The 14,488-nt window shown below is 38.7% G+C and overlaps 1 protein-coding gene across 1 annotated transcript; it reads left to right on the top strand.

Moving 5' to 3' along the window:
* Positions 1 to 8,941: 8,941 nt before the first annotated feature.
* On the top strand, positions 8,942 to 11,425 carry DMRTA2 (DMRT like family A2). Its single transcript, XM_044302149.1, has 2 exons — positions 8,942 to 9,377; positions 10,545 to 11,425. Exons 1-2 carry the CDS (start codon positions 8,942 to 8,944, stop codon positions 11,423 to 11,425), a joined length of 1,317 nt encoding a protein of 438 aa, XP_044158084.1.
* The last annotated feature ends 3,063 nt before the right edge of the window (positions 11,426 to 14,488 follow it).

Here is a 14,488-nt window from a genome sequence, read left to right on the forward strand (position 1 = left end):
TTTTGCATAAATAAACAATGGATTTTTATGGATTTCTCTATATTTTTGTGTCGAGATTGGCACACTGGATCCGGGTGTAAGGGCACTTTCACACGAGCGTTGTTAGAATCCGGCAGGCAGTTCTGTTGCCGAAACTGCCTGATAAATCCGGAATTCCGTATGCAAATGGATATATTTTTTTCCCTGTTCCATTAGACCTATTAATTGAAAAACTGGATCCGTCTTTTCGGTATCATCCAGAATAACGGATCCGGTATTTACATTTTTTTTAAGATCAAAAGCCTGGCGCATGCGCAGAACGGAAAACCAGATCCAGCAATTTCCAGAACACTTGGTACCGGATCTGGCGTTAATACATCTCCATGGCAAGTGCGATATTGTTCAGGGATTTTGGCCGGACAAGGGACGGAACGGAAGACATCCTGATGCATACTGAACGGATAGCTTTCCATTCAGGATGCATTGGGACAAAACAAATGCGTTTTTCCCGATATTGAGACCCTTTACTGGATTTCAATACCGGAAAAGAATAACGCTAGTATGAAAGTACCCTTAGGGTCTGTAGGCAATAGCGGAAAAGCATAGACGCTGTTTTCTGTGTACATGGCTTTTTATCTTTTGCATAAATAAACAATGGATTTTTATAGATTTCTCTTTATTTTTGTGTTGAGGTTGGCGCACTGGATCCGGGTTGTCCCCAATGATGTACAACCAATATATAATAGTGCACCTATCCGGCATCTATCCTCTGATGGCACTGGAAGAAAAAATGCTGTGTGTATTTTTTTTGTCCGGCGCTGTTTGGCATCAGGCGTCATCAGTGATGTTCCGGATGAATATAAAAAATCTCATAGAAAACTACAGGATCGGTTTTAGCTTCATTTCCCCCCCAGTGAGTCGCCATTTTGTGATCAGGCACAGAAAAAAAGCTACATGGACATAAGTGAAGGCATCCGGCGGGTGCTGCTGCAGCCAGATCTGTGGCCCCTTCATTCTACTGGTTGGATTCCCACAGACACATCGATGACCAATACTAAGGATACACAATCGATGGAAAACTCCTTTCCCCTTTTATAATTTTTTTGTGGAACTACAGACCGTAGACAGAGATCCGCCGTCTGTACACAGATCGCGCCGGATAGAAAACGGAGTATGCCGCGGTGTTTGGCATCACAACTGACGTGCTGGATATATCAGAGCTGTGGGATCCCAGGGAAAACTATGGGAGCAGTTCTGGCTCAGGTCCCCAGAGGGTGCTTAGCCGGACATACAGGGGAAACTCGAAAAATTTGAATATCGTGCAAAGTTCCTTTATTTCAGTAATGCAGATTAAAAGGTGAAACTAACATATGAGACTCATTACATGGAAAGCGAGAGATTTCAGGCCTTTATTTGTTATAATTTGGATGATTATGGCTTACAGCTTATGAAACCCCAAAGTCACAATCTCAGGTCCCCTTTGCTCAGGGGGTATGGATTCATTAGCTGACTAAAGTGTGACACTTTGAGCCTAGAATATTGAACTTTTTCACAAAATTCTAATTTTAAGCTGCATTATGCAATTCCTTTTCATTTGCATTACTGAAATAAATGGACTTCTGCACGATATTTTAATTTTTGGAGTTTCACCTGTATGCACTGTAGGGGCTTTTCTATCTGGATGGGGGGGGCGGCTGCCGGATTGTCAGACGTATAATGTGTCTCTACCTCAGCCAAGTGAAACTCCAATGGTGGATCCAGAGGTTTCCGATCTTGATCAAAACAGGAGAGACCATCAATGTAAAATCCTGGAGAAGTCCCTTTAGTGGACAATTTGATCAAGTAGTAATCTAAATAGTATATCTAATGTGTTTATGTATCTAATCTTTATCCATCTGTCTAATATCTACCTCTACTTAGTGATGAGCTGCAGTGGGACTTTTCCTCCTTGCTGTTCAGATTTGGGGTCCATCATGCAGACCCCTGTGGTCCTGTCCTTGTCTGATGGGAGCAGAGCACAGTTCATATAATGCGTTATTTCCGTCTACTCTACTAATGATGGCGCGGGTACAAGTTGCCCTTTGAAGTGCTCCCTGGTCTACAGGTCCTGCTGCCCCCGGGCACTGTCCACATGCCACTGTTACCACTCTGTCTCCAGCCCCCCCCCCCTGCACCCATTCACCAGTGCAGCCAGTACAGACTGGGGAGGGGAGACTGGAAGGGGCAGTAATCCAGGCCTCAGGGTGGACAACAGGAAAGAGGGAACTGGTTTTAAATTACCTAGAAATCTGCACAATGACTGGTGATGCAGGGGGCACAACAGATCAGTGAGTGGGCAGATCTCCTGCATTAATCCCCCAGACCAGAGGAAATCAGGAGAAGGGGACACTGAGACCCCCATTACACTCCACCCTGTAATCTCTGTATGGTACCTGGGACTGATCCTTACATCGGTGCCTGGTCCATCAGGTCACATCTCCAAACTCAATAATAATAATATTACAGAGATATATTGCACAATACTACTATATAATACATAAACTCCTGTATATAATACACAATATACTAGATTATATGCAATTCTTCTGTAAAATACATAAATCTACTATACAATAAACAATACTACAATATAATGCACAATACTGCTATATAATACTCAGTTCTACTGTATACAACGCACAATACCATTATATAATAAATACACAATATCACTATATTATACTTAGTACTACTAAATAATACTCATTAATACTATATAAAGCAGTAATCTACTATGCAATAAACCATACTACTGTATATAATATACAATATTACTATATAATACAGAATACTACTATATAATACTACTACATATTGCTCAATACTACCGTATAATACACAGTACTACTATAAAATAAACAACACTACTATATAATACACAATATTACTGTTTTTAATACTACTCTATAATGAGCAATACTGCTATAAGGTACATAACACTATTATATAATACACTTTCTAGTATATTTTATACAATACTGCTCTATAATACACAATAGTCCTTTTTAATACCTATACTACTATATAATACTCATTCTACTTTATGATACACAATACTACTATATGATACTCATGCTGCTATATAATACTCATACTACTTTATGATACACAATACTAATAAAATACAATTGTTTAGCCAAAAATAAAAAAAATCTGGCTCTAATTTTAAACCAATATATTCTTGATGATAAAGGTGATTGGTGATATTATCATTACTGCCGCTCTTTGCATTAAGGAATATTATGTATTAAAGCATTCTTCAATCTACGGCTTTCCATCTGCCGTGAGACTACAACTCCCAGCATGCTGAGGCCATATAGCTTGTACACCATTGCTAGGTAACATTTCCTTACAAAGTAGAAATCATCAGGATCTGTGTTCCTCAAACCTCCAATGTCACTTAGATTCTTTATATTTTCATTTTCTTTTGGGGAATTAAAATAAATAAATGTTCGATCCATCTGGATTTACCTAGAACGCCCAGCAGCCTAGTGAGGATCGGTGTGCAATTCTTTCAACCTGCTACAAACTACAAGGATTTGTACAATGCAATCTATTCTGTAGGAGCCAAAGCTACAGAGGCATCAGAACATTGTTTGTACGAATCTATCTATATACATGCACATGATAATACATATCATTTTTTGCAGTGACCACTACTCTCTACTGTCCCATCATCCCTCATGTTTTCAGCAATGATTTTTCAATTTGTTTCAATCTACTGCTTCTCATATCTGGATTGTTTACATCATCTCCTAGAGGTCTCCAGTTCGGGCATCTTTTGGTGCCCAGTATTGTGGCAGCGGCTGAATATCACTGATGGGAAATGTAACAAGAGGGATTTTCTGTGCTCCCCCAAACAAAAATCGGAATTTTCGGGTGAGTTAAGGATTACTGGAGAACAGGAGGAGACCTGTGGTAAAAGACAAGCTTTACTCCATCTGGTATCAATATCTGGAGGAAGACATCTTGGTGTTTCTGATAAGATTTCTGGAGGACTCCTGCTCCTGTCTGGGAATGACGAGTCCTCCAACCTGAAAACCTGGGGAAATAAATGTTTTCCATTTAATAAATGGATCAGAATTCAGTTGTTTCAAGTTGTATATCTATATCTATCTATCTAATATCTATTATCTATCTATCCAATATCTATCTATCTACTATCTATCTAATACCTACTATCATCTATCCATCTATCTATTATCTATCTATCTATCTATCTATCTATCTATCTAATATCTATCCATCTAATATTTATTTATTTATCTATCTAATATCTATTTCTATCTATTATCTATTTATCTATCATCTATCTAGCTCCTATATATTATTTATCTATCAGTCTATCAGTTGTTGTGTGTAGTGACACTGTACAATCGCAGGCAGACTGCAGGACTGAACTCACAGGATGCGATATTGTAGATCGTTATCTACAACTCATATATTATGTGATACACTTGGACGTGTCTGCTTTAAACTCTGTATAAAAGGGTCTCTGATTCCTTTGAGACTACAACTCCCAGCATGCTGAACATAAACGGCAGGACATTAAACGAATAATCACCAGTGGAGATCACACTTTCAAGCATCATCTTTCTCTGGAAGCAATGATGTGAGTTGTTGTTCCCCTGGACATTAATTATATCTTATGTACAGAAAGCATCAGTCTGAACTGTGATTATTGATTTTAATAAATGCGATAACTCCATGTTTTAGGAAATATTATTACTTATTTGAAACAAATATCTATAGAAAATCCATCATCCATATCATAAGTGTATGTATATGCTATTTATCTATCTATCTATCTATCTATCTATCTATCTATCTATCTATCCTTCTGCATGTGTTTCAGACATTGGAGGACGAAATATCGACAGATCTCATCTTCCATCACTTTTGGTGGGGTTCACTCTGGGATAACATTGAGATGAGCAGATTGTTGTCCCTGTCATTATCTTTTTCCTGGAGCCCCGCAGAGATCTGTAGCGACATGTCTAGATAGCACTGAAATGGAGATGATTACATTGAAAGCGATCTAATCCCCCAATCACATCGATAACGATTTCTGAGTGGTGTCATTAGCGCAGACATCTGGAGCTCATCCATTCTGCTTGTTTCCACACAAACCTCCTGTTTATCAAGAAATCATAACTGAAGATCCTGAAATCATAAATGTTCTGCAATTCCCAGCCTCAGCAATCAAGGATTAACCCTTTCAGTCGCCGCAGTCCTCCTCCAGCATCACAGGGAATGACTCCCAGCCTGGCTCCTTCAGCACTGCAAGGGTTAATTTATTTTGGATTTGGGAGGGAGGGGGTCTTTATTTCGGAGATTCTTATTCTCTATCACATGATACTGGGGGGGGGGGGGGGGGTGTAGATTATTCATTATTGTAATATTGGTTTGGAGGTAATTACTTTTAATGTCAGAAAGATTAAGGTTAATATCATCTCTATTAGGCTGCTGCTTGGTAATTAAAAGTGGCGCAGAGGCTTCTGGGAACAGATGGAGGTGGCTCGGTGTGATTCACTGAGCAAACAGTGGGAGTGACAGGAGGGGATCAGACATCTTCAGCGCCAGCCAGTGCGACCATTGTGTGCGCAGCGGATCACAGGCTGCGACATTCTTGCAAAAAAAAAAAAAAAAAAGATTCGTTTCTCCTTCCATTGGCTGCTGTGAAAAATCCGCGTCTGTTCTTTCTTCTAAAAAATTGTATGTGAATAAGTTCTTATAGATGTGACATTGGGGGTGCGGGACAACTTCTAATGGGCTTTATTCACCTTGAATGTGTAGCTAAAAGTTCATACAGTGCAGATTTCAGCACACGCGGTTATCCACAAGCCAAAAAATAAAACTCTTCCCAAAAATGAATATTGTAGATGTGTAGGACGGTGATCAGATATATTCTGTATTGGTTTTAATAAAGGACAAAACGGAAAAGAAAAGTAAGAGGAAGAATTCCAATCAAATGACACAAAATGTTACAATCATTTAATATCTAGTGTTAGTATTATTACTACTAGTATTAAAGTTGTTGCTAATATTATTATTATTATTACTATTATTATTTTAATTATTATTGTTAATATGGTTATATTGTTACATTCTGTATTTCTTATTAAGTATCATGTATTATTATTATTGTTAATATTGTTATATTACATTCTGTATTTCTTATCTAGTATTATGTATTATTATCACTACAGTTTGTATTTCATCTACTATTATGTATTATTACTTGATTCTGTATTTCTTATTAAGTATCGTGTATTATTATTATTGTTATTATTGTTACATTCTGTATTTCTTATCTTGTATTATGTATTATTATTACTACATTATGTATTTATTGTTGTACAGTGTTATCTTGAGGTTTCTCCTGGTTTCATTTAAGAAATGAAATCATTTCTTTTTCCCATTGAATATTCTAATTGAATAAGATAAGAAAGTCCAGGATATTTCTGTAGGAAATGTTTCAGGGTCACTTTCCCATCGAGAGTTCTGAGGACCCAGCTTCTGCTTCCTAATAATCTCTGATTCAATATGTTGTTTCTGAAATAAAGTAGGTTATTAGAAGGTTTTATCTTCCTGAGTGGAAGGTTTAACAAAACCTCCTCAAATTACAGAAAGAAAAAAAAAAACCAACATATTAATTTATCTAATGCATTTCCATATACTGTACTTTGCAAAGTCGGACCTGTTTGTGATGCAGGTGAATGTAGATCTGCCTGTCTGTCTAATATCTATATATCATATACAGCTAGAGATATTAAGTATAAAATATCCAGAACCTGAGGTCACTGTCTTTCGATATAACTCAAAACGTATGTATTCATGAGGATAGTCATATTATACACATATAAGGATATGATGAGTTTATAAAATGCATCCCCTCAAGAGAAATCTTAGGTGTTATGATGGCCAGAATGCACATTGTAACCTGAGTGGAAAATATCTATTTATCTATCATATATATTTTTACTTTCTCCTCCTGTTTTCTCTACTGCTCATACTTTTTCATCTACAAATTATCTTTCTTTCTTTTCTACCATATCTATCTATCTATTTATCTATCTATCTATATATCTATCTATCTATCGATTATCAATTTATTTTGTATTTCTTGCATTTTTGGATTTCACTCTTCTTGGTCTACATTATTCTTCATGGTAAACGACTCATTTCCTTAGCAGAACTCATAGACTTCCATGTAGACCTGTGCAATCCAAACACAGCACAATCGAATATCAGGATATTTCCAGAGAACTTACAAACAAACTTCTTACACATCTATTAAGAACATATAGTGTAAAAAAAAATCTTTCATAACTGCACCATAACCTAGCCACTACCACCACCATCATCATCATCCATGTCACAGAACCCGTTCTGGGGATTGTGTTGTTACATGAAAATCTAAAAAAGACAAAATTCACAGCAAAGAGAAGCATGTGTCTCCTTTACTCCTTGTCCTTATGTATCCAAAAAGTAACCAATAGTCAGATTTAATGAACACATTGTACCTGTCTGTAAAGAATTTGTACCGAAAATGTGAATTACAGTAAAAGTGACATAAGATAGTGAAGATATTGTTCCTGGGAATAAAAGTATAGCATATATATATATATCTTATTATATATTATACAATATGTGTGTATATATATTTATATATATAATCTGTTTAAAATATATATATATATATATATATATATATATATAATATATATAATATATATACACACACAATAATCAGTTTAAAAATATATATGTAAACACAAGAGAAAAAAACCCATAATTATCCACACAGTGATTAAATGTGATATCTGATCCATGCTGCGGTATAATTATTATTTTCACTTATTATGTCTCTTTGTATTCTATTAGCCATAGAAGAAATACTTACCTTTACAACCTAATAAAACTCTTACATGGTCCATTTCCCATCCACAGCCTGAGTATCTACGATCTAGAATTGTAATGACTGATTACAATAATTAGAACGATATGTTGCAAAATAATAACGACCAAATGTAAACAAAGAAGCCAATAAGCATCTACAGGTATAATAATAGAGGCTGTTCTAGTCATACAAAAAAATGAAATAAATCTCTTGTACAGTCCTTATAATCATGCTTTATTTTATCATATAATATGCCTTCTATTGCAGAGTATCATGGATATAATGTATCAGTCATGCATGCTATGTATGGAATATCTGTATACTCATCAGATAATAGTGTAGCTGCTGTGTGCATGGGTGTAGTTGGCTATGGATGAGGCAGGGGGTCTCCTAAGGATCATAAACCAGAATCTATACAAGTTTCTCTCCTTCCTCCTCCTCCTCCTCCTCCTCCTCCTCCTCCTCCTCCTCCTTTCTCTGTTATCAGCTTGAAACTGTAGAAGAAGTCCTTGACCAATCAGAAGTGAGCTTCTCCCCTGCCCTGACCAATAGGAGGCTGGGCATTGTTCTCAGCATTTGTCTAATGAGTGCTGGAGCAGAGGAGGCATCTGCAACTCTTCAGTGCACTGACAACTTGTGCTGCAAGGACTGAGCCGGAGGCTGGGAGGGGGACACAGGTGGGATCTGGGCCCATCACTCACCCCAGGTAACACCATAGAAGCTTGCTGGACATACTGGGTCTTCAGCATCTGATGGTCTTTGTACAGCTGAGGTCATGGGCTTGAGGTTGTAGCCCTGGGGATCTGACTGTAGCTATAGGGCATCATCACTGTAAGGGGGTGCATGCTCTATAGGAGGGTAGGTAGTATATAAGGGAGTGGTAGTCAGGGTGCGTGTCACTTGCTATTGAAAGGGTGCAGCTGGACCTGTATACATTTAAAGAGCATAGACTTCCAAGGCAGTGGATGTGGGTATAGATTAGGACTAGTTTGTGTAGAGGGACCCCCCACCCCCCATACCATGGAGATAAGCGGGGCCTCTTCTGGATCCCAGGTTCCGCAGACAGCCACCTCCACCCATATACCAGTCACAGTGGCCGGAACCCTACTCAGGGGCCCCCAGTTGCTTTTGAGGGCAACAGAGAAATATCCCCGCACTCCAAAGTGCGCCCGCTGCCGGAATCACGGGGTGGTGTCGGCCCTCAAGGGCCACAAGCGTTACTGTCGCTGGAAGGACTGTATGTGCGCCAAGTGCACGCTGATCGCGGAGCGCCAGAGAGTCATGGCCGCGCAAGTTGCGCTCCGCAGGCAGCAGGCGCAGGAGGAGAACGAAGCTCGGGAGCTGCAGCTGCTCTACGGGACCGCGGAAGGACTGGCCCTGGCTGCGGCCAACGGCATCCTGCCCCCCAGGCCGGCCTATGAAGTGTTTGGGTCGATGTGTCCTGAGAGTAGTTCAGGTAAGAACTCGTTCACTTTATGCGACAATTCCTGTTTAAGGTGTTTATTTTTCTGCCGTTTCCGGTAATCGATCAAAAACTAGGATCAAATAGTATAAAGTTCTACAAAAGAGACGGTATTTATAGAGCTGATGGTGAAAAGAGACAATGGCCACAGTGCAATCCCTATCCTGCAATAAACATATACATGGTTAAGATAATAGATGGAAAGTATGCAACAAATAATCATCATCATTACAATAACATTAATAACAACAATAACAATGGTCACATGGACAGTTCAGACAATTTACTTCCCAAAGCAAATGATGGCAATAAAATAAAACCCTCCTATAGTGGAGCAGCGCTCAGTTCGCAATTTGCAATTTATCTTTGCTATGAACATATTCTGTCTGTGACACAAACGAATCCAGCTCTGCTACATATCAGAATATTTCGTCTTGTGCTGTACAGGAATGCGCTCACATTTTCCTGAGTTAATGGTATATGTGATATGGAAAGTTTCTGAATTTTTTGCCTACAGAAAATGAACAGCTGTAGAGCAAAACTTCAAGTAATTGAGTAAAACATCCAAATATTCTACAGAATCCACTATAATCCAGATTACACTCATTTCTTGCGATACAACCAGGCGGCTCAGTTCTGTGAGAATTAATTGGAGTTAATTATAGGGACAAATAACTACAATAATTAAAGATTAACTGCACTGGGCAGTACAGAGAGGATAACCCTCAACATGGAGAACCTGGTGCAAAGCAGTGATAGGGGACATGTGGAATTTAGATAACTGAAGATTTTCTTTTACTTCTTTTCTTTCTTTCTTTTTTACATAATGTACATATTGTCTATTTACAGTATCTATCTAATGTATCATCTATCTACTTTCTTTCTTTCTTCATCTTTCTCCTGTTTTCTCTAATGCTCATACTTTTTAATCTACAAATTATCTATCTATCTATCTCTCCTATCTATCTATCTATCTATCTATCTATCTATCTATCTATCTATCTGTCTATCTGTCTATCTAATCTATACCATTCTTTCGTTCTTTCTCTAATGCTCATACTTTTTAAGCTACAAATTATCTATCTATCTATTTTTTAGATAGATTTTATTCTTTTTGCCTCTGAGAGACATCTCATGTGTTTTTTTTAAATCTCCTTTCAGAAACAAAAATCCAGAAGTTTGACCTGTTTCCCAAGACCCTCATTCCCAGGTCTGTCACCCCTCAGCAACTGACCCCTGGTGCAAAACCGGTGACCCCGGACAGTGAATCAGTCACTGGAAGTGCCCAGGGTGCCTCCTCTCCAGAAGGGAGACCAGGCTCTGGTTCTGAAAATGGGGATGGTGAATCCTTCCTAAGCTCCCCCATGTCCAAAGTCATGAAAGAAGGTGAGGAGAGCCCAAGCTCCATCAGCCCACTGGGGTCTGAATCTGGATCTGATGCAGAAAAAGATGAGCAGGACCCAAGTTCTTCTTCTTCAGCCAGACAGAGGACACCCATAGACATCCTGACCAGGGTGTTCCCCACCCAGAAGAGGAGTGTTTTGGAGCTTGTACTTCAAGGATGTGGAGGGGATGTGGTCCAAGCAATAGAGCAAATATTGAACAACAGAGGGCAGGAAAAGGGTGATGAAACCTGGTCTAGAGAAGCTGCCCTGCAAAGTATCCAACCATCAGTGTCCACCACACATAGACCCCTCATAGCTGGGGCCATTACCCCTACCATTGGGACAATAGGAAGCAGGTCTGCCTTTTCTCCACTGCAGCCCAATGCTACCCACTTTGGAACAGAGACCAGCACCTACCAGTTGGGTGGACATTTAGGACTGAACCCTTTAAGGTTGGCATATTCTGCCCACAGCAGGGGACTTGCCTTCATGACCCCATATTCCACAGCAGGGTTCATGCCCACACTAGGGTTTCGTCCCCCCATGGACTATGCATTTAGTGACTTAATGAGGGACAGGGCTAATGTCCACAAAGACCAAGTCTACTCCAATGGGCTTTACGGTTCTGTAGTCAACAATGCTACAGAGAAACAATAAAGCATGCTCTCCTGGAAGTGTCTGAGGACCCTAGATACTAAGACTGTGGAGGATAACCTCCAGGACTGAAGAACCACTAAAGAACCTGGGTCCACCACCATGCCCTGCGTAATGCATAGTTTATAGCTCCACCAGCCAAATTCTGGATGTAATCCACAGTGGAGATTGTTTTTGGCCACAGCAGATACACATTGTAAACTTTTTTTTTTTTTTTTTTAAAGATGCACTTTTCCACTATTTGTCCTTTTCTTGGCTTGTCACAATAAGTAGAATTGTGATGTTCCAATGTATAATATTCACAGACAGATGCAATCTAATGTTGAGCTTCTAAGTTATTCTTGATGTTGTGGGTGAAGTCAGTGACTTGGGGGTCACAAGGACAAGAGGACTGAGTCTTTTGTGTACAGAACTGTATATATGGTGAGGAGGTGGCGTCCAATCAACTTCTTTTTTTGTCAATTTTTAAAGTATTGCTGTTGGTTTAATTAGAGATCAATAACATCTATGTGTGAGCTTCATCCATGAGCATTAGTAATAAATGATATTTTTTAAACTGCTTTCCCAGTGTTTACTGCTTGTAACAAACACGAAAGCCGGGGCGGAATCTTATGTGTCAAATAATCTAATTCATAATTTTGTATTAATATGCTAAATTATAGTTGATCAGCAAATACATATTTATCACACACATACCAGGATATGTTTACATACATATAGGGTGTACATTTTATAAATGTAACATGTTTATATACAGGTACATGTGTGTGTTGGCATACGCCCATACACATACATGTAATTTGTATATATATATACTTACTTGTAAACTACACAAATATAGCAGAACTCGGCTCCCTTGACATCATTTCCCAGAACCCATGCATGCATTTCTATGCTTTTTAGTGGAGTTTTTTGGTGCGTTTTTGCTGTAAAAACACCAGCTCCAGATGTTAGCTGAAGGTCTATGGGAAACATGAAATGGTGGCATTTATTTTTCTCCTGGTGTTTTATTCATTAGATGGTGTTTTTTTTACCTTTCCTTCTTTTTTTTCTGTCTTTCTTTTCTTCTTTTAAGGTCTGTGCATTTTTTCAGCCATTTTAATATCTCCTTTTCTGTAGGGGAAAACACCATGCTGTGGGGCAAACACACTGTTTGCAAAAAAACATTTGAAAAAAATGCACCCAAAAAGCGGCAATTAGGCGGGTACCCTTAAATATAATACACATGCGGTTATTCAGTTTTTTTGAAAAAAAAATTCAGTGCCAAAAAGTCAGATAAAAAACTTTTGGGGAGCCTTAAGGTCTCGTTCACACAAACTTTTTTTGCGTTACGTATACGAGTTCCATATATGGAATAATTCATTTCAATGGTTCCACAAAAAAACGGAATGTACTTCGCATGCATTCCGTTTCCGTATTTTCGTTTCTCTGTTCCGTTCAAAGATAGAATATGTCCTAATATTGCCCGCAAATCATGTTCCGTGGCTCCATTCAAGTCAATGGGTCCGCACAAAAAAAACGGAACACATATGGAATGTACTCCGTATGTCTTCCGTATCCGTTCCATTTTTGCGGAACCATCTATTGAAAATTTTATGCCCAGCCCAATTTCTTCTATGTCATTAATGTATACTGTATATGCCATATAGAAAAACGGAACGGAAAAACGGAATGGAACCGGAAACACTACTGAAACAAAAAATGGAAAAACTGATCCATTAAAAATGACCCGCAAAACACTGAAAAAGCCATACGGTCGTGTGAACAAGCCCTTAAACTCAGGAAATGCACCAGCTTACTATGGCTTTGAATGCAGTCAGGATTAGGTTTTGAACATTTAAGATAACAAAACAAAAAACAAAATAAAACTAAAAATAATAGATTTGTCTTTATACCCCAATAATCTTCATTGGCCGGAAGGCGCTCCCAACACTTGTATCTTTTGTCTGTCTGTGGTTTTTTATGCCACTGATATAACTGATAGGACGGCTGATGCTGAAATTCTAGAATCGTTATGATTTTTATGTATTATCTAGTTTTATTTTTTTAGGGCTTAAAAATCTTACAATGTAATTGACTGTATTTTGCGTCACTGAAAAATGTGAAAAAAGCAAAACTGGTGTGAAATGTCCTAAGTGCCGTGACCGTCTCCTGCCACTAATGTAGGTCACAGTTTATTATTTTTTATGGAGCTGATTGAAACGGATTGAAATTGATGTATAAAGGTACAGCAGTTTGCATCAGTTTTCCCGTTTTATTTACACTTTATTCTTAAAACCTCTCCAAAAGTCCACCTCTCTGAGAAGACCACCCCCTTATCCAGACTAGATTTCCTGGGACAGATTTTCAGTTCCATCATATTTTATACATACTGGTTATCTTTTATTTTTATTTTTTAGAAGTCTACCCCCTTAGAAGATCCCTTTGGGAGACTTTTGATCAGTATTTTGCAGCAATATTTATAAGCTAAAACCCGGAGCTGGTCTGACACAGCGAAGAGGAGGAAATATTCCCTTTATACCTTTTCTCTGCAGATTGCACTTCTGGTTTATGCTATTACTGATGAGAATTACTGATCGTGTCCTGACCGTGTGAAAGTGACGGAGGAAATGTATAAAGATCGGTGCACTGACCATAAATGTCTTACTATTTATCTAATATCTATCTATCTATCTATCTATCTATCTATCTATCTATCTATCTATCTATCTATCTATCTATCTATCTATCTATCTAATATCTATATCTATCTATCTATCTATCTATCTATCTATCTAATATCTATCTATTTATCTAATATCTATATCTATCTATCTAATATCTATCTAAGGCTACTTTCACACTAGCGTTCGTCGGTTCGCTCGTGAGCTCCGTTTGAAGGGGCTCACGAGCGGACCCAAACGCCTCCGTCCAGCCCTGATGCAGTCTGAATGGAGCGGATCCGCTCAGACTGCATCAGTCTGGCGGCGTTCAGCCTCTGCTCCGCTCGCCTCCGCATGGCCAGGCGGACAGGTTCAGCTGTCCGCCTGGCCATGCGGAGGCGAGCGGATCCGTTCAGACTTACAA

Source organism: Bufo gargarizans, chromosome 7, assembly GCF_014858855.1.
Source record: "Bufo gargarizans isolate SCDJY-AF-19 chromosome 7, ASM1485885v1, whole genome shotgun sequence".
Taxonomy (NCBI): Eukaryota; Metazoa; Chordata; class Amphibia; order Anura; family Bufonidae; genus Bufo; species Bufo gargarizans.